The 25,244-nt window shown below is 51.0% G+C and overlaps 1 protein-coding gene across 1 annotated transcript; it reads right to left on the bottom strand.

The window, feature by feature from the left end:
- Positions 1-25,244, bottom strand: ADAMTS15 (ADAM metallopeptidase with thrombospondin type 1 motif 15). The gene is made up of 8 exons (XM_032868943.1): positions 23,839-25,244; positions 12,353-12,485; positions 11,691-11,858; positions 11,171-11,454; positions 5,730-5,907; positions 4,309-4,490; positions 4,028-4,203; positions 1-2,193 (listed from the first exon to the last, which is right to left on the bottom strand). Exons 1-8 carry the CDS (start codon positions 24,793-24,795, stop codon positions 1,419-1,421), a joined length of 2,853 nt encoding a protein of 950 aa, XP_032724834.1. The 5' UTR covers positions 24,796-25,244; the 3' UTR covers positions 1-1,418.

The following is a 25,244-nucleotide window of genomic DNA, read 5'->3' as shown; positions in this document are numbered from 1 at the left end:
TCTTTCTTTCTTTCTTTCTTTCTTTTTTTAGGTCATTGATTTTTGTGTCTCCTGAAGCCTGTCCCCAAGGCACCTGAGATCCTGCTTTCATTTTTGGAGCCCCAGTGGGTGGCCAGTCTCTGGGGGCAGGAAGACATATACCACACACTTATCTTTGTGTCTGGGCAGCTCAGTCTGCAGAGGACAACAGCCAGGTCCACTGGAAGCACCAGGGTCACCACCACCCCAGGGAAGGGACAGGTGTGGGTACCCAAAGAGCATAGCCTGAGGTAGCAAACAGTGAACCCCGTTATCCAACTGCAATGTCATGTGATGTGCCCAAAGCCAGACCACATGTAGCTGTCCAGATGAAGGACCCACCTCCAGGCATGTGGATGTTCAGCACCTAGCCCTCCTGGGCATCTCCCACGTCCCTCTTAGTGGCCACTCTGAAGGTTCTCTGAGGCAACACAGAGCCCAAGGCAGCAGCCCTATTTATACCTACCTCTCTGGAGGAAGGAGTCATTGAAACTGAGGACTCCTCCCCATCCCAGGGTGACATTGCTCCAAACCCCAAGCCCAGTCCCAGTGACACGGAACATTCTAGGCCACTGCTCAAACTCCGTTTCACCACAGAATCCATCATCCCTTCCATCTTTTTTCAATGGTCTAATCCCTCCTGAAGAAGGCAATAGACGCCCTATTGACTTCCTGTACCTATTTGCAAAGCCTCAAAGGGCACATACTTGGAAGCCCTCCACCCAGCCTGACGTCCTGGACAACACAGGAAGAAGAGGCAGCTCTTGACGGAGGGTCAGGAGTAGAAGGAAGATGAGAAAGCTCCGGACTCCCCCTACACATAAGCCTCTTCCCAGACTTGTTATTCCTCACCCCACTCTCCTACCAGTTTCTGCCCACACCAGCCATTATTTTTTTCATTATTCAGTCCTGGTCAGTCAGAAAGGAAAGGCGGGCTGACAGCACCATAGAAACCTGCCTTGTTCAGAGACAGCTTAGAGCCCCCGGGGCCACCTGAGGGTGCCAAGCTGCTGGGCCATGGCTCTTCCAGCAGCCTGTGGCCTCCCTTACGGGGGCCAAGGTCCCTGAAGTTCTGCCTGGGAGGTGCCCATCCTCCAGGTCCCTCGGAAACTGGGCCCCAGCGCCTCTGCCCAGTGCCCGCATCTCTCAGCCTCTCCCAGAGACTGGGCCCTGGAGGAGCCGGGCGTGAGGTAGACTGTGCATTGTCACTTGGCTTCCCCCGCCCAGGCCAGGGTGGAGGAAGGGACCTCTTAGCCCTGCCCATGGTCCTTGTCCCTGGAAGTGAGTGACGTTAATGGCCTTGACACCCGGCCACCGCCCTCTGCCCATGGCTCCAGCTGGCCGGAGCCCTGGCAGCACCAATGGGGCGGAGAGTGAGGAGGAGAAAAGGACAGTCCCATTCAGCACGGCCTCAAGACACAGAAGTCCAGCTCCTGGGGCTTCCGGCGCAGGTTGCACTGGTCCCGGGCCAGCAGCCGCCCTCCAGGGCCCAAACACTTGAGCGGACGCCTCTTAAATCCCCGGCCACAGCTCTTGGAGCAGGGCGACCAGGCGCCGAGCTCCCAGGTCGGGCAGGGTTCCCCACAGGCTCTCATCTCCACTGGCCGATGGGCTGCATCACAGGCAGATGTGGAGCGTGGCCCTGGGGGCCCACGACAGTCGACCGCCCGCTTCTGCAGGCCACTGCCACAGCTCACAGAGCAAGGCCCCCAGCTGCCTGCCACCCAACGTGCCAGGGGCCTGTCGTCCTGCTGTTCCACTTGATTGGAGATGCTGAGGACACTGTTGTGGTGTACCGAGGAGCCCCGGGGGTCCTTGGGGTGGGAGGCCTTGTCCTCCCAAGGCTCTTTGGGAAGGTAGAAGGAATAGCGGACCCGGGGTGGTGTCATCTTGCCCACAGAGAGGACCTCCACGGTCAGGGGTTCCAGGATGGGCCGGGAGGCCTGCAGGCTCTCCACCGCCGTCCCCGTGCCACTGTAGCGCAGTAGGCTGCCCTTCACCACCAGGTCCCGCTCCACGGCCGACACCACGAAGTGCCCATTGAGCAGGTACTTGCCTTGGCTGTTCTTCAGGGCCAGGTAGTTGTCATCTCCAACCAGCCCCTTGTAGCCACGCTGGCGGATGTCAATGCTCGAGGCACCCGCAGGGATGGCCACCACAAAATTGTAGCCGTGCCTGTGGTGGAAAAGGGGATTGTGCCTTAGACAGATGCCTGGATGTAAGGCCCTCTCTCCCAAAAAAGTCACAGCAGATTCCCCTTTCAGAAACCCAAGTTGGCAGAGAACAAAGACTAGGCAGATGGCTTCAACTGCCCCTCAGGAAATCTGGGGGCACACAAACTGAAAGACAGTATGAGATTGTCACCACATCATCTAGAGTTACACACCCTGGCTGTGTGTGACCTTTTTTATTCAGGTCACAATCATAATTATAATTGTCATAATCATGAGATTATGAGATCATGACCTGAGCTGAAACCAAGAGTCGGACGCTCAACCGACAGTCCACTCAGGGGCCTCTATACTGTGGTATCCTAAGGCAAAGTAAAACCAAAGTTTTGGAGCCAGACCCATCCCTACCACTGGCTTAGCTGTTAGCCTTGGATAAGTCTCTAAGCTTCTCAGTGCCTCACCTGGAAAATGGAGATCATAATCACATACACCTCATTAAAGCCCATAAAGCCTGTGGCCTAGTGTCTGCCACCCAGTAAGCACTAAATATGTATTAACTGTGAGAAGGAGGAGAGGAGGGGAAGAAGATAAGTCTACAGTCCCTGAGTCCAAGGCTGGGGCCAGACACCCTACTGAGACACAATGGCCCTGGAGTCGGGCCCCCAGATCAAGCCTTAAATACCGACTCCCTGGTGGCTCAAGCATATCTCCCTGGGTTCCGGTGTCCTCACCTATACAATGAGGAGGTCAAACTAGATGCTTTCTAAGACTCCGACCAGCCTACTAGTCTACAAAGAGGGCACCTGCCATTTAGCCAGCAAAGCAAGTCTGGGAATATTTACCTTTAATTCTCCACTTGGCCTCCCCCTCAGATCCCTGCAAATGCCATCCACTTGCAGTGCCCCCAGTTCCCAGAAAAGCTGCCCAGCCAGGGGGCTGTGTCCAGAGGGGGCAGTGGAGACTCCTGGACAGCCATCTAGACCTTGGACTCCCAAGTTTTCAGAACCCACCATATCCCTGCTCAACTCTCTGCTTCCCCCAGATTCTTCCAGACCATGGGTCAGGACTTTCCAAGAAGCACATTCCCCTTGAAAATACAAGGGAATACACTGGACTTCAGAAAGCCAGGAACCCCAGCTCTGGAGGTAGGAATTGGAAAGACCTATAGACATTTCTTCAGCTGACCCTACACACATCTTCCAGGAAGAGGGAATTCTTTGGTCTTAGCCCCCTGCTCTGCTGTTTATTGCCATTCTCAGCTTAGTCCCACCCCTGAGGACAGGGCCTCAGCCTCTGTGAGATGGGGAGGCTGTCACATTTGTCTCTAGGCTTGTTTTGTGACTGTCATCATGAACACTTAGTGAGCATTTATTATGTACCAAGTATAATGCTAAGCATTTTACTTGGATTAACACCTTAATCTTCACAACAGCACAACAGGAAATATATTCATGTCATACCCACTGTATAAATGAGCAAATCCAGCATTCCAAAGATTGTGTCACATGCTCAAGGTCATCCAGAAAATGGGGAACTGAGATTTGAACACAGGTGAGTCTCACTCTAGAATTCTAGACAGACCATAATGACCCTCTGCCATCTCCTTAACTAGCATCTCCTGTTCAGTGGTGGACTTACCAAGCATTCATCTCTGCTTGATGGATGAATGGATAAAGGAATGAATGAATGAATGAATGAGCGTCATACTCTCAGAGGAAGAGTCCGAGTGGCCTCTCCAGTAAGGGCACTGCCGGTTTACCCCAGTCTGACCCAAGCTTTCATCACCTGGGACAGCTGCCCTCAGCCCTCCTCCCCTTGCTCCAGGACCCAGAACTTACATGGGCTTGGTGAAGAGGCCTGTCACCTTCTTACAGCTCTTATTGTCGCCCCCACACACACCACACTTGTCGAATTTCTTCTTGGAGCCCAGGTTCCCGTCACAGCCAGCCTTGATGCACTTGCCTTGGACACAGACCGAGGTGGAGTCAGGAGTGCACGGTGTACCATCCACCACCTGCAGTGGCCCCAGTGGGGGAAAAAAGGAGAGAGGGGCAGCTCAGCCGGATGCCTCTCCAGAGACTTTCTCTCCGCTTTGGTCTCCTGCCCCACACCCACTCACCTTCGGCGCCAACACATAGAAGTAGCCGGTGCCATTGGCTCGGCAGATGAGCTTGCACTTGTCCCTGGGAGAAACGCCGGAGTACTTGGGCACCCATGCCACGGCAAGGGTAAGCCGGTTGGTGCTATGGTTATAGCCGTTGAAAGCCTCACACTGCTCCTCCCGGAAGCTCTTGCCAGAAGCTGAGGAGGGAAGAAGCACAGGCAGGAAGCTAAAGGGAGGGGCAGTGCTAGGAGAGCCCTCGCCAGGATGCTGAGCTGCCTGTGGCTCCAACAGCCCTTCCCCTAGGCCAAGTTACCCTCATCACTGATGCCACCCCATCTCAAAGAACTAAAGTACACTAGGACCAAAGGATGCGGGTCGCAGACGACCATGCATCCCCCAGGAGCTCTGCCAACTTCCCCAGTGATCTGACCTCCAATTCTCCATCTGGGATAACAGGTACCCCAGAGAGTTTGGGGCTATCAAACCCTTCAGGAGTCTTTTGAAACTATTTTCAGGATGTTATTAAATGGATAAAATAAATTATATAGGTTACAAACAATACCAATTATACTGATAGACAACTATCAGTATATATTGAAACATATTTGTGATAGTTGTGCTTGTTAATCCATTTCATAAGATACAACGACTCTAATAACCACTGTCATTTTCAAGTCGTGATGCGAATAAATTACATTCTGAGAAATTCCACCAACTGAAATGTCATATAGAAATATCCATGATTTCGGGGCGTCTGGGTGGCTCAGTGGGTTAAGCCTCTGCCTCCGGCTCAGGTCATGATCTCAGGGTCCTGGGATCGAGCCCCGTATCGGGCTCTCTGCTCAGCAGGGAGCCTGCTTCCCCCTTCTCTCTCTCTGCCTGCCTCTCTGCCTACTTGTGATCTCTCTCTGTCAAATAAATAAATAAAATCTTTTAAAAAAAAAAAAAGAAGAGAAATATCCATGATTTCTATTGGTGACAGAGTCACCGGTACTGCTAATAGTATTACAGTTTGTTGCCTAATTAAAAGACATAATAAATTTTAGAAAGAGCAGCAAAATAATATTAAACTCTAATTGAAGGAAATAAAAATTTTAAATTAAAAAAGGCAGGTAAAAATAGAGATGTAATTTCCTTTCTTCCCAAGTTCATGGACCCTGGATAAAGAATTCCTGCTCATGAAGATGGGCTTGTGAGTTCTTAACTAAGGGGAGATCTAGTGCGTCATTCCCTTGGTGCACTTAGGTTCCCAGCCTAAGCATCAAGAATAAAACACGCCTGCCCAAGGGGAGTGGGCAAAGAAGTGATTCCAACAGGAATCTGCTCTCCTGCACTTCCAGACTTGGCCCTAGGGGAAAGAATCTTGATTGCAGTAATCTGCAGCCAGGAAGTTGGTGGGGGGGGGGGGGCAGGGAGAGGGGCCCTCCCCTCCTCACCTGAGCTGGGGCAGGGCTCCAGGTTGCAGGATCGGTATTTCACTCTCACTCCCTCGCAGTACTTGCCCCCATTGGCAGGGGTAGGGTTGCTGCACTGCCTCTGGGCCAGCTGCACGCCCCCGCCGCAGGTGCGCGAGCAGGTTCCATAGGGCTCCCACTTGGCCCAGGAGCCGTCCACCTATAAGAAAGAGTCTGTCATACTCATGCAGGGGTTGAGCTGCACATCCACACCCTGACCCTGCAGAAGGGTTACACGGGTACAGCCTCGTGGTCCCATCCCACCGAAAGGAAATCCACTGTGTATCACACAGGGAAAATGGGAAAATAGCAAGCAAATGGTCAGCATACACAGTGCCCAGGCAACACTTCAACATGGTAATTAGCAAGTGCCAACTGCACCCCATTATAAATGAGGCTGCTCAGAAGAGAGGCCCCTTTGGGCTCTGGAGTCAGATGGCCAAGTTCTATCACTGCCTCTGTCCTCACCATACGGGTAGTCTTGAGCAAGTAGTAAAACCTATTTAAATTTCAAGGGCTTCATCTGCAAAAATGGGGCCAATAATACTCAGGTGTGAGATCAGACAGAACTTTAAATGATGCAACGTGTATGAAAATTCCTAGCACTGTGCTTGCCATGGAACAAGAGTTCAGAGTTTCTCCATACCTACTGTTGGAGACACGAGTCTCTAAATCTGAGGCAGTGGCAGCCCCCAGCCTTGCCAGGAAACCTTGTTGCCCTAGATATCTGGATATTTTTCTTTGTCAGTGTTCCATAATTCTGACTTCTCTCCCAACCAGACTTAACCAGAGTTCAGCTTAATCAGAGGCTGAATCTGAGAAAGTTTCACTCAAAGTGGTTCTAGCGTTTGTGCTCGGAGGAGACAAAGATAGGAAACTACAAAGCAATCCTAAAACTCTATTTGGCTCCGAGGTGAATGATGCAGTGTTGTTTCATTTTTTAAGAGGGTGGGGAAGGGGTTGAAAATGTATCTTCATTATGTTTTTCTTAGGATGCCAGCAAAGCGAGTTTTCATCCTCTGAACGCACCTCAGTCAGGCAACAGGAGAAGCAGCCCAGTTGTACAAGCCCGGGATTAAAATGCTGTCATGCATCCTCCAAAGAGACTAACCCGCGTGGAGCTGATCAGGAACTGGCTGCATGTCACGTAAATACATTAGTTTATGCACACATGCAGCATAGTCCGTCTGCTGGTCGGATAGCTCTTGTGTCACTGTGTCAACATGTCTCTCCTCCTGTGAGAGAAACACTGGCCCATAGCCCTGCTTCCTCCTCCAGCCAGCGCCCCACCTCATTCCAGCCTTCCATTCCCTAGGAGTGTCTACATCTGTTCCTCGCACCTCCTCCCTCCTCAGTGCCTTGCACCATGGGCTTGGTCCCCATCACACCAGGGAAGTTGCTCTTTCAAAGGTCTGAGATGACCCTCCATAGACTAAAAGAGTCTGTGCTTAGACCTCGCTATCTCCAGTTTTCCTTCAGTTCTTCACATTGTCTCTGTGGCTTCTGAGATGATGCTGTGTGGTGGTGGTGGTGGTGGTTGTTATTTTTGTTTTTACCCTGGTATCACCTGTTCCTACGGAAAACATTCATCCCCCAGAAAACAGTCCTGCCCTGCCACGTGCCATTCATTCACCCAATATTTGTTGCATTCTCACTAATGCCTGGCACCGTGTGAGAAAATCCCTGCCCTCCAAGTGACTGCTATCCAGCAGAAGAAACTAAAGATAAGCCTGTGCTTATAGAGGGTCAGGAGGGGTTAAATGCAGGTGGGAGAGGGGGAGGTGAGCTGCTCTATATTACAGGGGGTCATGGAGTCTTCACTGCAGAGGTGACCCTAGTGAAAAGGCCTGAAGGAAGTACAAGAGGGAGTTGCGCAGATATGAGGGAAAGAACATTCCAGACAGAAGGAGCAGTGCACAGAACTGAGGAGGGACAAGCCTAGAGTACTCCAGCCTCAAAAGAGGAAGAGAAGCAGGAGATGAAGGCAGAGATAGGGCTCACCATCCTGAGCGGAGAGGAGAGCCCCTGAAGAGTTCTGAGCATGGGGCATGACCCGAGCTACATTGTAAAGGATCCTTCTGGCTACTATGGTGGGAACAATCCGTAAGAAGTAAGACCGGCAGCAAGGAGATCACTTAGGGTACAAGACCAATCATCCAAAGTAGCTTGGAGCAGGGTGACTGCAGATAAGGTGGTTAAAAAAAAAAAAAAAAAAAGACTCAATTCTGGCTCTGTTTTGAAAATAGAGTCGACAGGAGTTACTGAAATATCAGAGGGATGGATATGAGAGAAAAGAGGGTTGACTCAAGCAGTGCGCGGATGGGAGCTCAGTCTTACACACATCATGTTTAGGATGCTTATCAGTTATCCGGATGGAGATGTCAAGATTCAGTGAGACATGCCAATCTGTAGTTCAGGACAGAGGTCTGGGCTGGCGATACAAATCTGGGGGACTTCAACATATACGTGTAAGTGATACTTGAAATCTTTGGCCTAGATCACCAAAGAGGTCAGTGTGATAGGGAGGAGGGCTAAGGACAGCGCTAGAATGCCCAACATTGGAAAAATGAGAGTATGAGGAAGACCCAGTGAAGGGGACCAGAAGGGGCAGCCAGTAAGGGGGGAGGGAAACCAAGACGCAGTGGAGCCCGTGTTCCCAGAGGAGAGGGTAATCAGCTATGTCAAATGCCGCTAACAGGTCAGGCAATATGAGGAACGATAATCAATCACGGACTTCAGCAGTGTAGAGGCCATTTGGCGACTATAGTGAGAGTTATTTTTAGAGGAAGAGTAGGACTGAAAGCCAGACTGGAATGGGCTCCAGAGAAAAAATGGTAAGACGGGAACTGGAGAGAGCAATTTCATACCACTCTTTCCAGGAACATTGTGGTAAAGGGAGTCAGAGAGAGAGAGACTGTGATTTATGGAGAGGAAGTAGGATTAGGAGAAGTTTGTTTAAGGTGGGAGGAATTACAGCAAGTCTGTATCCTGATAGGAATGATTCAGCTCGAGAGAGGGGAATCTGACACTGCAGGAGAGAGATGGAAGAATTAAAGGAGTGCTTTCCTTGAATAGAGGGGATAGTATCCTAAGTGCAAAGCACAGTGCCGGGCCTCCAGTGAGAGCATGGACAGCTCATCCATCACAAAGGAGGAAAGGTAGAGATTACAGGCACAGAAGTGGGCCGACGGCAGATATGGAGGTGGGAGCTGGTGGACGTTCTCATGGGATTACTGATTGCTTCTTTTTTCTTAATGAGATAGGAAGAAAGGTCGCTGGCCAGAGTGGAAATGAGGAGAAAGAGTTGGTAATGGAGGAGAGAGGCAAAGGTGTGACATGATCGTGCAGGATACTGGGAGAATGAGTACAGTAAAGCCAATAAAATACGTGATGCCTGCGGAGCGGCATTCCAGGCCCACATTCTTGTCAGGTCATTAGTTTAAACTGAGACTGCTGAGCAGGGTTCCGTGTCTCTCTCCAGCCACACACACCCACACTGACCCAGCTGAACAGGTAGGAGCTGGATTTCACCAGGACGGTAGCTCATCCAAGTGAGTATAGCTAAGAAAGAGAGGCAGGAACATGGGAGCCGCGAGTATACCTGAAGGAGTGGTTGTGACCATGGTCTGTGGAATCTCAAGAAGAAGGTGGATGAGGGCATGAGAAGAGCAAGTGGAGCTGAAGAATCGTTGGAGTCCAGACTAAAGGGCCGGACAACAGGGCCTTGGTGGTCAGAGTGCGATTATGGTATCTGAGATTCCAGCCGGCAGGGTTGTGGGGGGGGGGGCAGGTGGGCGCAGGGAAGCTGTGTGATTAGGAAGATAATGTGCTTTGACCTCTGCTGATTAGGGCAGTATCCTCCATGAAGGGCCAGGGTGGAGAAGGGACAGTCCAGAAAAGAGATTGAGGACGTAGTGGATTTTGCTGCTGATGGCTCATCTTTCCACAGGCTCCTCAGATCACATTTCCTGTTTCCTATAGCCAATATCCTCTTGGGCCATGTCTTTATCCACTAGGCTCATTTTCCCAAGAGAAGGAGCTGGCCACGGCTGGCCTGTCCTCAGGACCGTCTAGTTTAAACCCACAGCCTGGTGGTCAAGACAGGCCCAGACTAGCCCTAAACCATGCCCCCAAAGATCTTTCCCACAGAGCCCCAGCCCGTCTACCCGCCCCCCAGCCTGCCCCACCTCTCTGACTTTGGTCCATCTCTGCCTGTTGAGACCCTCAAGGCTCTCTCCAAATCTGACCTCCTCACCAAAGTTTGTTCAGACCTCTCTAGTCATCATCAATCTTTCATCCCTTATTCTCCCAGGACACGTTTCACACTTCAGTCTTAACACAGAACACACCTTCTCTGTGTCTGGGATCATAAGAATATTTCTAGCTTCCCCACTAGACTGTGAGCCCACTGAGACATGACCCAGGTTTTATTTCTTTTTCTGACGACCACAATACCTCGCACAGTTCTCTAAATACAGTGGGCTGGTGCCCAATAAAGGGCTAATGGCTTAATTAAATATATGTTTCCAAAACACAGAAAAAGATCTTACATAATTGTATACCAAACCCAGCTCAGGGCAGCCCATGAAGTGCTGGCAAATGCTTTTTTATGTTATGGTCTCCGCGTACTAAACCCCCAGTCAAGGTGGTCTGCAGCAGAGGCAGGGGTGGGGAAGGGACCATCACCAGGATCAAGGGAGAGGAGGGACATCTTATTCCTGGCTGACAAAGTCCCAATCCCTCTGTGACCCCAACCCCTAACCTGAAGCTTTGATTATATTCAGAGAGCATGTGGGGTTTGGGATTTGTTCCTATTCAACTGATAGTCCTTTTTACCAGAAAAAAAGAAAAGAAAGAAAGAAAGAAAGAAAAACTTTTGCTCTACTTTGTTTCAGCTTCAAAAACCAATCTTGACAAAAAGCGAAGCTGGGTTCGGGACGTAGGAAATTACTGGAGCCTGCCCAGGGATCTGGTTCCTTTCAGAGCTGAGCCTGGCTCCCCTCTGGCCCAGAGCTCCCTGGAAACAAAACACACTCAGAAATAGCTGATAAAAGGAGGAGTGGGGGCTGGAAGGAGCCAACAAGTGAGGAATGTCGCAGATCTAGTGTTGGGCTTTGGGTTCAGGGCTCCTCCCCAGGTAGGATGAGGCCCAGAGCTCAGGGCTGGGCCTCCTGGCGCCTGGGGCGAGCCTTCTCCCCCATGTCTAAGGAAGGCTTCAGCAAGTTGCCTGACCTACCGTATGTCTTGTCTCCAGTCTAAGAATCAAGACGGGAAGAAGAACCCAGACAGGAAGACAGAGACACCGAGCTGCGATGTGCTACAGTTCTGGCCACGCAGCAAAGCCGTTCCCCCCAGAGGCCTCCAAGTCCGCCCCCGACCCCCCAGCAGCCCCAGGAGCTGCTGTGCAGCTCCCGCACACTCACCTTGTACTTGTTGAGGTTCTGTCTCTCCACACAGGTCCCCTTGAGGCAGAACTTGCCCTCGCCACAGCTGGTGCCATCTGCCCAGGGGAAGTGGCGGGTCTGGCACACCATGTGCCCCTTCGCCTTGCCGGTGCACCACAGCTTGGTGCAGTACTGCATGTAGGGACAGGGCTTCGAGCCCATGCCAAAGGCCAGCTCACACTGCTGGCTCAGGGTGTAGCTGGCACCAGGCAGGTCCTCGGGCAGGGAGATGGGCTTGCTGGGTGGGTCCAGGAGGCAGTCGCCTGTGGGGAGCCAAGGGCATTCAAGAGAGATGAGTTGAGAAAGGTGGGACATGGCCAGCCCAGAGTCTAAATGGTAGGGAGACAATGAAGCAAGGGCCAGTGCAATGGACCCCCTTTGAGAGCCCAACTCTTTGGTGGTCACACACGCCTAAGGTCATAGAAGATAGGTCCAGAGAGGTGCTGAGCTCTCTCTCCAGGGACAGCACCAAAATCCCTCTTCTGTCCTCCTGGCTTACCATGCCCACTGTCCAGGAAGTCGGTGATGATGGCAGCGCTGCAGGCAGACCAGGGGTTGGCACGGTCGATCTGGATGAGTGTTGGGGACATCATGTGGTTGGCTCGGAGTTTCCCAAACACCTCCTCGCACACTTTCACATTGTCATGGGGCATGTTGAACACGTGGCCTGTGGGGTGAGGCAAGAGGACTCAGAGGGTAGAAGGATGTGGGCTCTGCAGTTTTAAAAGGAGAGGGGCTCAGCCGGGGAAGCTAGAGAGCCCGTGTCAGCAATTCTCAGGCTGGTCATTTTAACCTAGAGATAGACTGCTTTGCAAATGTCAAGATGGTGTTCTTGCGTTCTCGGTCTTGTCCATTGGGCTGTGGGCTCAGTGGGGACAGCAGTGTATTTAAAATATTCTCCCCTTAGTACCTGATTGATGAGATACTCTGACTGCTGAATCAGACAATATGGCTGGCCAACTGGGCTGGGGCAACTGGAAAAAATAAAACCAAGCCATTGCTAAGGCAGACTCTGACCCTAAGGAAGGATCCCTAAGGCTTCAGGATGTGAAGAAGCAAAGATAAATGTCTACCTCCTGCCCAAAGCACCCAGGACAAACCCAGAAAGGCCCCAGAAGGGAGTTCTCCCCCCTCCACACAAGAACCCCCCTCTAGACTTACCCAGCTCATGGGCAGTGGTGAAGGCTGATGGAAGCCCATCATCCTCGATCACAGAACAACTTCTCTTGGGGTCGCACATAGTGCCCACATCAGCCATGCCCAACGTGTCACAGGTGGTGGCCCCACACAGGTCCTGCCAGGTGAGGGGAGAAGCAGAAGCCAGCCAGAAATTAGTGACAGCTACAGAAGGGACCTGATGGGAAGAAAAGGCATCGAACAGGATGTTCCAGCTCATCCCCGCTCCCAGCCCAACCAAGCCCAGCACCTTCCTAGCCAGCCCCTTTCTCCCAAGGTCTTTCAGGGTTATTCATGGAATCAACCCCAGGCTGAGGGAGGAGGCTTCAGGAGGAAAGCCCTGTGGGTCTCTAAGAAGATTCTACCCAAATCCTACTCAGGGATATCCTGTGGGAGGAAATTAGGAGGTACAAAATTAAACCACAAGGGCATTGCTGTATATAGAGACAGATTTCCAAACCAGAAAACGGTGAGTTCCACAGCCAGGCGAGGCCCTGGTTATGGCTAACGGAGGCAGGTGGGGGCGGGAGACAAGTGTGTTCCTCATCCGGAGTCAGCCCTGAGCGTTTCAGTCCTTGCCGAGCGATTGCCTTTGGACAACCATGAATTAAGCTCAGATTCTCAGCCAAAGGGTCACGGGCCAAGGACCCGCCCAAGCCAGAGATTTGGCTTCCTTGGGCTGGAAGGAGGCAGACTGAGGTGGATACGAGCGGCTATCCAGACACAGCTCAACTGGCTGCAGAAGCTCAGGAAAAAAATCAATGGATCGCCGCGTAAGACAGCCCCACTCTTTGTAATAAAACTTAACTTGCAGCAGAAGCTAGGACTTCCTACAAAAACACCGATGGGAAGGACTTCCGGGGATGTGGAAGGGCAAAATGGGATGGCGGGGCAGATATCTCAATGAATTTATTGAACATTATGGGCCAGCAACGCACCCACATACCTTAAGAGCCAAGGAGTTGGAAATAGGATAAGATACTTATCATGTAACAGAAAATACCCTGTTGAATCAGTGATACTAGGATTCTCTTCATTACATCCTTGCCTTTCTTTACAGTTGACAAGAAACTATTCCATGCATCATCTCGCTTCATCCCCAACAGCGTTAGGAGGCAGATATATTATTATACCTATTTGTCAAAGGTGAAAACTGAGGCTCATGCTCATAGCTAATCACGGCGATGATTTATTAAATGCTGACATCATGTGTGCACTTCACATGCGTGACCATATTTCATCCTCACAACATCCCACTGGAAGAATGACAGCTATCATCACCTTCTGTAGACAAGGAAGCCAAAGCTCAGAGAGGCCCAAGTCGCAGAGCAGAAATGTGCACTGGGGTCTGTATGATTGGATACCATCAGCACTCTTTCCACCACGTCAAAACTGATTGCTCAGCAACCCCTAAGTTAACTCTCCAGAGAAAGAGCTGCATGTGTTCTCCATGGAAGCCAAGGTGTCCGCAGAAACACCCCCCACAGAACTGTTCTCAATCTTCATTCTCTTTACGGCTATGCGCACGTGCGTGTGCAGGCACATGCTGACATGGGGGGAAAGGTGGGCAGTAGAGTTGGTGGGGCCAGGGGGCATAGGAGGAAAGTGGTCATAGTACAGAAAATCAGCAAAATTTAACCCAGAGTGCTCAGAAGTTTACCAGCTGAGCAAACTTGGCTTCCCACGGTCAGGTGATGGTCACACCTCCTAATAATGAGTTAACAGTTTCTCTGGCCAAAGAACGGAGAGGGCGATCAGACTCCAGAGTACACGGGTCAAAACTGACAATACGTGCCCAAACCTGATCTGCTCTCCTGGGCTCACACATGGCAAGCCTGCCACTTCGGGGAACCCTCGGGGAGAACCTCAAATTCCCCCTCTTCCAAATAGTCTTCCTTTTCCAAAGGCTCACCCTTCCAGAAAGTTCTCCTTCCCCTAGAGTTCTGAAACCTAGAAGAGGTTGGAAAGGAGTCTCTGAAAACTCTTGTCTGGTGGTCACAGCCCATAGGGAGAACCTGTAGGACAAACAGGACACTGCCCCAGGGCCACCATGCACGCTCACTGCTGGCTTTATGTAAGAGAAAGGGCACAAGAGCAAGAACCAAGAAGGCTAGATTCTGGTCCTGGACCCACCACGAAGTAGATGTGTGACTTTGGGCAGGTCACTTCTTTCCTCAGGGTTTCCTCCTCCAGAAGAAGGGCCAGTTCTCAGCTAAAACCCAGACTGGACCAGTGCCTTAATTAAGCCTCTGTTCCTGCCCCAATCCCAGGGTGCTCAGCCCCTTCTGGCCCTCTCTAGGTTATAAAAGGAACACAAAGAATGATATACTTTAGACTGGAAAGAACTCTGATCTTGTCTACTAACCCACGAAACTAACTCCCAGAAAAGGGAAGGTCACCCATGTGGACATTCGGAGTCCTAGCCCCTGCGCTGCTCAGCAGAAATGAGGACGCCGGACTGACAGCTCAGACAGGGCTCTAAAACGCCGCTGGACCTCCACTGTCCAGCAGCCTCCCTCTGCCGCTGGCAGGTCCTTAAAGTCAAGAGCCTCCTTCCTCCCTGGGAGGGTGGGTTCTCTCTGGAGTGAAGACATGCAGCTGCAGGCCCTTTCTGGCCAGGAGCAACCTGTTCTTTCCATCAAGAAATCCCGGTTTCCCTGGATCAAACAAGAGGAACAAGGAAGGAGCCGACACATTTCCTGAGGGTCAGGGTGTAGCTGAGAGCAGCCAGCCTGCAGGAACCAGTGTCTTCACTGTGGGAAGATGCAGCTGTTTGCGGTCACAGGCTCTGCCTGTCCCTCTTCCCCCAGTCAGAGACTCCAGTGAAGAATCGCTGGACCTTAGATCTTTGAACGCCCACAGGCGGGTACCCAAGGCTCAGCAGTGCCTCATTTGTGGCACTGAAGATCTCCACCCTTCTGGAATGAATTCAGATGCGCTCAAACTGCTTTAACCTCTTCAGCTCAGGCACTTGTCTCCAGCAACAGAAACTCTCTGGTCCCTTCCACCTGGAGGGTGTAGGCACTTCCCACCCAACCCCTATCTACCGCACTATTTCTGGTAATTTGCCATTTCTCCTTGAAGCTGCAGCTGCTTTTCCAGATAACCCAAGAATCATCTTGGCCAAGATCCTAGTCCTCCCAGATTATTGTTTTCTAACTGTCCTTCTTCACAGAATAATTTAGGATTGGAACCACAGTTTGAGAGAAGGCAAACAAGCAAGCACCTTGCAGTGGCTCAACCCACATTTCCTAGGCACGCTCCCTCCACCTCCCACCACAACCCACCACGGCCCTCCTTCTCAGCTCCTCTCCTTTGCCCTGCCGTGCACTGAGATGCTCATATTTTCCAGCCATACAGGGTGGAGGACCTACAAAAATCAAGCATTCTAACTTTTTTTTTTTAATGAGGCAGAAAATACATGTTGTCATGTAACCAACTTCCTCTTCATGGAAGAGCAGGGTTCATCTTCATGGCCACATCATAACATCCAAGACTCGCACTCACACAACTTCAGAGCAGTCCTCTCATTCTGCAGATGGGGACACTAAGGCTCGGTGGACTAAGATTTCTCACCCAAGGCCACATAGCTTTTAACACGGGAACTGAACCCCATGCCTTTTGACACCAAGGCCGGTAGTGGTCTTGGGTCTGAACCACAGCATGCTAGTCAGGATATCGTAATTACTGCTGAAAATCACCCACACTGGTATTAATATTGTGCCTTTAACTTGTTTCCATCTGAATCTCTTCCATGCATCACTCTATTTCCTTGTCCAACCCCAAATCCAGGGCTGTTTGTGATCCCCAAATGTGGAAGGGACTTGTTTTGCTAGAAGAAAAAAATTCTACCAATTCTAGGTGTCCGGGCAATGTGGCTAAGAATGCCTGATGAAGAAGAGAATGCACCCTGGTCACGTCCACCCAGGTTCGGTTTCGCTGGAATATAAATTCCTCAAGGTGTACAAAATGGCATTACAGCGGGAGACTGAGATAACTAAGACAAGAATTACCTCAATGAGGAAGCAGAGAAATCTGAAGCTTGTAGGAAGACCAAGCTTTCTCTCAGAAATCATCAGTTCAAGTGAGGGTGCACACCTAACGCGATGTTGGTGGCGAGCTCTTACTGAGTTGCTCCTGTGAACCAAACACTATTCTAAGAGCTTTTCTGTATTAGCTCATTACATCTTCACAATGGCTTTATGGGGGACATGTCATTATTAGGCCCATTTTACAGATGAGGTTCAGAGAAGGTAAGTTACTAGCACAGGGTCAGTGAGCCCAAGGTTAGACAGGAAGGGAGAGGCAGAATGAAGGTTGAAATCCAAAAGCGCAGCCTCAGAGCTGAATGCTTCCCTTGCATTAGTACTGTTTCTGGTACAGATGCACCCCACAAATGAAGAGACCAGGGAATCTCAAGATAGCAAGGCCGTCCACCCCATACCCTCAGCTCCCAAAGCGCATGATGGCCACGAAGTGGGGAGAGGCCTGGGAGAGGCTGATGGAGAGGGAAATGGCAGGATTAAGTGCCAAGAGTGCTCTTAGCACAATGCCTATGCCCCCTTCCTGGTTGAGGAAGCTCCTAAGTCCTTGCTCCACACCTGCACTGACACACTGACCCCATCCCTGCTCTGCACCATGTCTGCTGGCTCCTCGCTGGGGCCTCTCCTTTCTCCAGGGCAAAAACTGATGGCAAAGAGCCAAGAAGAAATGCCAGAAGAACCTGAGACTCCCTCTCCCAACCCTGCAGCTTGACAGTTGCAAAGGCTGGAAAAATGATCCCCAGTAAGGGAGGTGAACTACCTAAGCACCCACAGCCACACACAGTCTTTGCGCTGACATCAGTGCCTTCCTCCCATGAATACATACTGGACAGTGGCAGCATGCAGGGGCCCATTGGAGGAGCCACAAAGATATAAAAAGGTCTTGCTTAAAGGAGCTTACAAGTCAGTGGGAATGGCAAATGCTGGGGCCATGGTTTCCACACAAAAACAGAAAAATATTAAGTATACTTACAAGTGCGATGCAACAAAATAGTTCAAAACAGGACTGTCCCAAATGTAAGTTCTGGCAAGGGACCTATAGGTAATTATTCAAAACAACAAACACGTGCTGAGTGACCACGAAAGTAACAATGACAGTAGATGCCATTAACTGGGTGGCTGTTCTGAAACATTTGCTAACTTGTCCTTGCCTTTAAGCTCAGTACCATTGTCATCGTCATTGTCCTTCTATGGATGAGGAAAGTGAAGTTCAAGTGGCTGATTCATTCAATGTCCATTGCTAAAAGTCAAGTGCCAGGACTGAAACTCAGCTCTGCCTGACTCCAAGTCTGTGTTCTTTCCACTGTGCCACACAACCAAGGACAGGCATCGAGGCAAGGTGTGGAGGGCCGAGGGTATGCACCAAGAGTGATACAAACATCTACCAAGAAATTCAAAGGTAGGACAAGAGCAGGACCAAAGGAGGGGAAAAAAAACCTCATTTGCCTTCCTGACTCAACCCCATGTTTAAGAAAAAGAGAGACGGGCGCCTGGGTGGCTCAGTGGGTTAAGCCTCTGCCTTCGGCTCAGGTCATGATCTCAGGGTCCTGGGATCGAGTCCCGCATCGAGCTCTCTGCTCAGCGGGGAGCCTGCTTCCCTCTCTCTCTCTCTGCCTGCCTCTCTGTCTACTTGTGATCTTTCTCTGTCAAATAAATAAATAAAATCTTTAAAAAAAAAGAAAAAGAGAGAAAATCATTCTGGTGCACATTCCTCCCAAATGTTTATAGCAGCATTATCTACAAGAGCCAATTATGGAAGGAGTCCAGACGTCCACTGACTAAAGAATGGATGAAGAAGCTGTGGTAATAGTCCACACAGTGGACTATTACTCAGCCATCCAAAGAATGGTATCTTGCTAGTTGCAACAACACGGATGGAGCTAGAGAACGTCAATCAGAGATAGGTCAATCAGAGAGAGACAAATACCATGTGATTTCACTCATATGTGGAATTTGGGAAACAAAACAAAATGATCATGGGCGAAAAGAGAGAAAGGCAAATCAAGAAACTCCTGACTCTTAACCACAGCGAACAAACCAGTGGTGACCAGAGGGGAGGGGATTTACGGAGTGCACTTATGATGATGAGTACCAGGTGTTGTATGGAAGTGTTGAATCACTAAATTGTACACTTGAGGAAAGCCTGGGTGGCTCAGTCAGTTAAGCGTCTGCCTTCAGTGCAGGTCATGATCCCAGGGTCCTGGGATCGAGTCCCACATCGGGCTCCCTGCTCAGCAGGGGGCCTGCTTCTCCCTCTGCCTGCTGCTCCCCCTGCTTGTGCTCCCCCCACTCTGACAAACAAATAAAATCTAAAAAAAAAAAAACAACAACCTGTTCACCTGAAACTAATATCACACTGTATGTGAACTAATTGGAATGTAAATAAAAACTAAAGAAGAGACACAGAGAGATTCAGGTGCACATTCCTTCCTCCAAACTTCCTCCCCCATCTTCCATGATTAATACAGGCTTTCTTATTTGGTGCAAGTCAAAGAAGGAGGGAGAAGGCCTTCCAAGTCAGGGAGCAACAGTATTCCACTCCTTCCTCTCTCTTTCTCCTCCCGCCTAGAAGTAGTGTTGAGTTTCCATTCAGTGGTAAAGATTTACAAACTCTTACATACCGAAACTACAGATGCCGCTCTCTGCTAATATCTTCCAAGGCCTGACTTCAAAAAAGATCCTGACACAATTATGATTCTCTGTATTGTATTAGGAGATATGTATAAAAAGCATATTATCATTTTATTAACATTTTCATTGAACACTAAACTTCAGCGCCACGTGGCAAGCCGTTTATTACAGAAAGAACTGACTCTATGTCAAATGAGGTTCCAGGCTGCCGTCCCACTCTGCACAGTATAGAATACATGTACATCCCCGCCTACCAGTCCCACAAAACGTAGTACAACTCAAGGCCAGAACAAGAAGGAATGCGCCAAGCTCGAGACCAAAAGGCAGAAAGGTGAGGACATTGGATGAAGGAAACAAAAGAGAAGAGAGAGATGACAGAGAACGGCCCTGGAGAATCTCAAAAGAGGAGAAAGAGAGCACAGAAGAAATGGGGAGGGGAGGAGGGGACCAGGGAACGGTCCACAGTGGTACTAAGCACAACAGAATAAACACAAAGGAAGGAATAAACGGACAGAAAAACCACAAACTGTAAATTCCACAAGACAAAGTCGGTTCAAAGGAGAAAATGTTACAAATAGCAAAGCAGATGGTGGGATGGAAGAGAGGACCTCCTGCAGGACAGGAGACAAGCTTCCTTTCCCATCACCACCAGCTCTGATCCCAGTGCCTTCTTGCCACCTGTCCCTCGCCCCACGCCACCACCCCAACTCGGAGGGCTTCCCTGGCTCCAGCCGCAAGGAGAATGCCTCCCCACTGGACTTTGGACAGAGGGCCTGTGTCTCCCTCATGGCACTTAACATGCCCTAGTATACCAAGCTATTTCCTTGTCAGGCTCCCTGATATTCAGTGAATTCCTGAGAGCCAGAGGTCACATCTTAATATCCGTACCTCCACAGCCCAGGACAATACCTGGAAATAACAGATGCTCAATGAGTATTTTTAAAATGTAGAACAAATTCATGAAGACTAGTATACCACAAAGTTAACCCAAGAGCAGAGGCATCAGACGTAAAGAGAGAGAAGACAGAGGGACATGCAGACCTACTATGTCCCAGCACCAAATACCCTATTCCTGCCGCCCACCACAACAAGAAGCCGTAGAAACATTTTTCATCTCATAGAAATGAATGTCCAGGGGCGCCTGGGTGACTCAGTGGGTTAATCCTCTGCCTTCAGCTCAGGTCATGATCTCAGGGTCCTGGGACGAGTCCTGCATCAGGCTCTCTGTTGGCAGGAGCCTGTTTCTTCCTCTCTCTCTGCCTGCCTCTCTGCCTACTTGTGATCTCTCTCTCTGTCAAATAAATAAAAATTAAAATTAAAAAAAGAAAACAAAAAAGAAACGAATGTCCACCCTGAAAGACTGGCTCTAGTTCTCTGCCAATGCTGGTTCCAATCCCGTGCTGACCTCACCCGGCTGTTATGAGTCTGGAGACTGATTGCTTTGCAAAATCAGATGTGTGTTCCTTCTCCAGGAACATGAACTTACTCTGAATCTTTAAGTAAACTCCTCAAATTGTCAAAATACTTGTTGTATGATCAATTTTTTTTTCTCCTTTGCACACAGCAAAGGCTCCTCCCTGGGTCATGTCTTCCTAGTGTTTTGATTTCAACACCCCACGTCCCTCCCTCTCCCTGCCAAGAGGAAAGCAGCATCTCCCCATAGCCTGGCCCAGCCTTGTTTTCACACACACAGCAAGTCCGATGATGGTGGATGGAAGGGGGAGCCCCAGTGCTGGTAGTCCTGATGTCCCTACTGTCCTCCCTTCAAGTACCTGGCACCTGGAGCTCTCCAGGAACTGGGCTCACCTCTTCTTCATGGGAAGAAATACAGTCTGACCAAGCCTGACCCATTCCTGCTTCCTCCCTGTGAAAACTATGGCTACAGTACTATCAGTCAGAGTCAGTAGCCATTTTTCAGAGTTTTGGGGGGACCAAGGAATAGGTGACTAAAGACATCTGACAGCTCGACATCCATTCTAAGCAAAAGGCAATTAACAAAATAAGCACATTTCTAAAAACTTCTTAGCCAAAAAAACTACATACAGTTGACCCTTGAACAATATAAGGGTTAGGGGCACTGGCCCCCCATGCAGTCGAAAATCCACATACAACTTTTGACTCCCCAAAACTTAAACAACGAATACCCTACTGTTGACCAGAAGCCTTACCGGTAACAGTCGATTAACACGTATTTTCGTATGCTGGATGTACTATGAACTGTGTTCTTACAATAAAGTAAGCTGGAGAAAATAAGATGTTATGAAAACAATCAAAAGAGAAAATACACTTAGAGTACCGTGCTGCATCGAACAAAGCCCACACGCAAGTGGACCCATGCAGTTCAAACCCATGTTGTTCAAGGATCAACTGTATATATTTATCTTCATAGAAATAAGTATGTATATGTGTGTGTATATATGTATATTTCAATTTTAGTTTGAAAAAGCATGGATTACACCAACATAATAATAATCAGGGAAGCTCATATCAGAGTTAAAGGGTTCCTGCTAACCCTTACAAAGTACAATAAAAGGAGACTCGTCCAGGTTCCCCAAGACCACATCTGCCTCAGTCTAGAAAGAGCACCTGAACGCTCTGTTTTCATCACATACTGTACCTTCCCCAGGGGAGCTGAGGAATGAGCAGTTCCTAAGACCCTGAGAACGTGGCAAGCCCTAAAGTCTGCACTGGCAAGGAGGCAAGAAAGAGAGACATGTTCATTCTAAAGCATTAAGCACGTACCTGGATGTTGGTCCTGCCAACACAGCCTCCCAACTTTCTGGCTTCGCCCTCTAGCCGCCTAAGAAAAAGACAGCTTCTAAAAGTCACATCTTGCCCATCACTGCTTCTGACCCAAGTGCTCGTGCATCTTGTCCCCATTATGCATGGTTAACATAGCCCCTAGGTCTAGCACACACCACTGACAGACAGAAGTTGTCACGCTGCTTGATTGCTTCTTCAAAAGGCAAATCCTTCTGATGGTGTGGCCAATGTTCCCAGCAGGAGTCCTCTTTCTATGGCTGGTTCCAAAAGTCAGCCTAGCCACTAAGCAGTGGAGACTGAGGTCTGTTACTTTAGAAGCCGTGAGTGACCTCCACAGGGGCATCCCAGGTAGCAGATGGGCCAACAGCTGCTTTGCCCATTAAGATATCCTGTTCTTGGCCATTGCTTTTTTTTCCCCCAGCAATCTGACTGCCGAGTTGGTCTGTGCGCAGAGGTGGAAGCCACCTCCTCTGCAGTTTCCCCATGACTCAAGCAGTGTGTGTAGGGGCCAGGCAGTGGCAGCTCCACAGACCTCAGCTGGAAGAATGAGTGCAAGGAAGCAGACTCAGGCCAAAGACCTCCCTAGAGAAACCAGGTGGTGGGAGGAGAAGGCTGGGAAAGGAGGAAGTTCAATTCCAGGAGGGGACAAGCAGTGCCAAATATGTTAGTGTGGAAGACGTTAGCTCCAGCCCGGTGTGTGCCCTCGCAGCTCTGAGTGGCCTTTGGAAAGAGTGGAGAGTCAGAGCCCCACAGGCAACCAAGGATTCTGGGTCATCCCCGGAATGACATGGTTGCGATAATAACAAAACAAGAGCATGGCACAGATTCGAGCTAAGCCCCCAAAATCAGAGGAAGCGGGTCACTTGGACACCCGTCTTCCTCCCAGTCCCATCCGTGAATCAAAGATATTGCCCGACTCCAAAAACTTCACGGGACCCCATTGCTCCAACATCTATAACCATAAATGTTCATAAACTCATAGCAGAAGGCAGAGCTGCTTCAGTGATCTGACCATCTTTCTTAGCCCCGTACTCTGTATCTTTCCAATCCCACACCTCGGGTCTCCGGTTGCTCTTTACTGGGCTCACAGCACTTGCCCACCGCCAGAGGTGGAATCTGGAGCCCCACAGTCAAGTGTGGTCATCGGAAGTTTCAGTGAGTCGGAGTCATGAGCCACCTTGCCTGTTCTGCTCCACAGCACACATCAGGGCAAACGGGTCACCCTGGGCCAGCAAGGAAATGGGAAAATTGAGAGATTTTCCCCAACTCAGCTCCAAGTGAAACACCACTAGAAATTCTGACTCCAAACAGGTGCTCTAACTAGATTGCCAGCTCAGAATGGACTGGGATCCCTCAAGTAGAAGGCGGTCCCAGCACAGGAGGGTACAGGAGAAGCAGCAACGAAGGACGGAATGCTCCCCGTACTTGAATCTGTCTTTTCCATTTCAACCACAAACTATCCCAAATGATTCCCTCCATCCCAGTCCATGTTTTCCAGGCCTAGGACAGTGGATAACTGAACATGCCCAGAAGAAATGAACCCAGGATCTGAACTGGGATGCTTGCATCACCTTCCAGTTTTACAAGCAAAGCAGAGAAGCCTCGAAGAGACATCTGAAAGGATTTAGACGCCGGGGTTGAAAGGGGGCGGACCTTCTCCGACCCCTCCAACACCATCCTCAGAGCGCCTCCTATCTGCCATGCAGACACACTGCGGCTCCGGGGCGGCAACTTCCTGGGTTCCAACCCCTCGACGCCTGATCTAGGAGGCGCTGATTGGCCACTCCAGGCCAACGCCTTCTGAAGTAGCGGGCGCTCCTCCGGCCGCCCACGTGCTTCCGGACGCCAGCGAGCCGAAGCTCCACGGAGCCTAGGAGCGGCCGGTCCCTGGAATATCCAAAGCGGGAGTCGGAAGAGAGCCACAAAATTTTTTCCCGCTCACCTGTTAGGCACAAAGGGCATCTGGGGAGCTAAGGGCGGTGACCCTAAGAAAATGAGGCTACTGGGGTCCAAAAAGGTGACAGGTCAACTCACCTGCCTGGTGAAGAGGATGGCTGTGTCCCAGTACTCTGGGTGTTTGTCACTCACTTTATTAAGCTTCTTCTGCCAGGCACAGAAGTTGCGCAGCGTCATGGCCGCGTTGCCCGTGACCTTGGGCCCCGTGTCACGGTCTCCGAGAAGCAGCACCTTGACCACGACGATGTTGATGGGGTTGAGGATGCTAGGGTGGCGGTAGAGTCGTGCCGCCGTGGCCAGCAGCGTTAGCAGATAATGCTCCAAGTCCGCGCCGTGGAACTTGACCATTGACTCGTCCGCCACCACCAGAGTCTCCACGTAACGCGGGATAGACACGAAGCGCTTGGCGCGCCCGGACCTCCGCCGACTGCGACTCTCTCCTAAGCCGGCCTCCCGCGGCTTGTAAGGGTCCAGCGCCCGCAGAATGGCAGGGTTCCAGCCTGAGGCCACCCCGCAGCGAGAGGTGGGATCTCCCGGAGGCCCGCCGGGGGCGCCCCGGCGCTGGAGGAGGTGTGCGCCCTGGCTGTTGCGCTGTGCCGCCTGCGCGCTGGCGTTGGGGAGCGGACTAATGACATACTCGGCGCCTCTGTACCCAAAAGCTCCGCGTAGACCCCCGCACAGGCTCATAGCGGCGAAGGAATCTGGCTCGGCGTTCACGTCCCCAGAGTAGAAGCAACGTCGCAAGTCTGGAGAGCTCCCGGTGAGTGCCGGGAGGTGGACGCCCAGATGCTCTGTGGCGAAGGCGGGCGCCAGGAACTGAGCATCCAGAGTCAGGTGTAGGTAAAAGTCCTCCTGAAATGCTGTGATCTGAAAAATAAGTCCCTGATCCCCTGAGTCCTCGGGACCCCTCCCGTAGTAGTGGCGGCCGTTGATGTCCGGGTCCAGTCGGATGGGGACCACCACCTCCTGGTCTAGCTCTGACCCGCCTGCAGGTACCCCGGCGAGAGCCAGGGTTAAGATACCCAGCAGAAGCATGGCGCCGGGCAGCGCACAGCCGCGCTCTCCGAAGGGCTCGGCCCCGCTCCCCCGCCGGCGAGTCTCCTTGCAGCGGGCACAGGGGAACCACCAACGCTCCGGGGCAGTCAGTAGCTCCCGGAAAGCAGAGCAAAGGGAGAGAAACTCCTCCCAGAGGAGTGAGCGTGCACCGAGCAGCCCGCGCCTCCTACCTGTGCCTTTCCACAGCAAAGCGCGCTCTGGGAGCTTAAGTACAATCGCTGTCAAGTGCAAGGACGGAGATTTGCAGCGGAAAACTAGAGGGAGGTGCCGGGCAGCTTCTTCGAGCCGCAGCCTCTCGCGGCGCCGCAAACCAGGCGCTGGGCGAGCCTATTAAAGGCCCCCTCCTCTTTGGACTGCCCAGTCAGCGCCCCTCCCTTTCTCCCCTCCCAGCCTCCCAAAGCTTGCAGCCCCGAGCCTCCAGGGGCCAC

Source organism: Lontra canadensis, unplaced genomic scaffold (genome assembly GCF_010015895.1).
Source record: "Lontra canadensis isolate GAN:19392208 unplaced genomic scaffold, GSC_riverotter_1.0 scaffold36, whole genome shotgun sequence".
Lineage (NCBI taxonomy): Eukaryota > Metazoa > Chordata > Mammalia > Carnivora > Mustelidae > Lontra > Lontra canadensis.
Note: the sequence above shows the minus strand (reverse complement) of the source record. Positions and strands in the feature narration are given on the sequence as shown.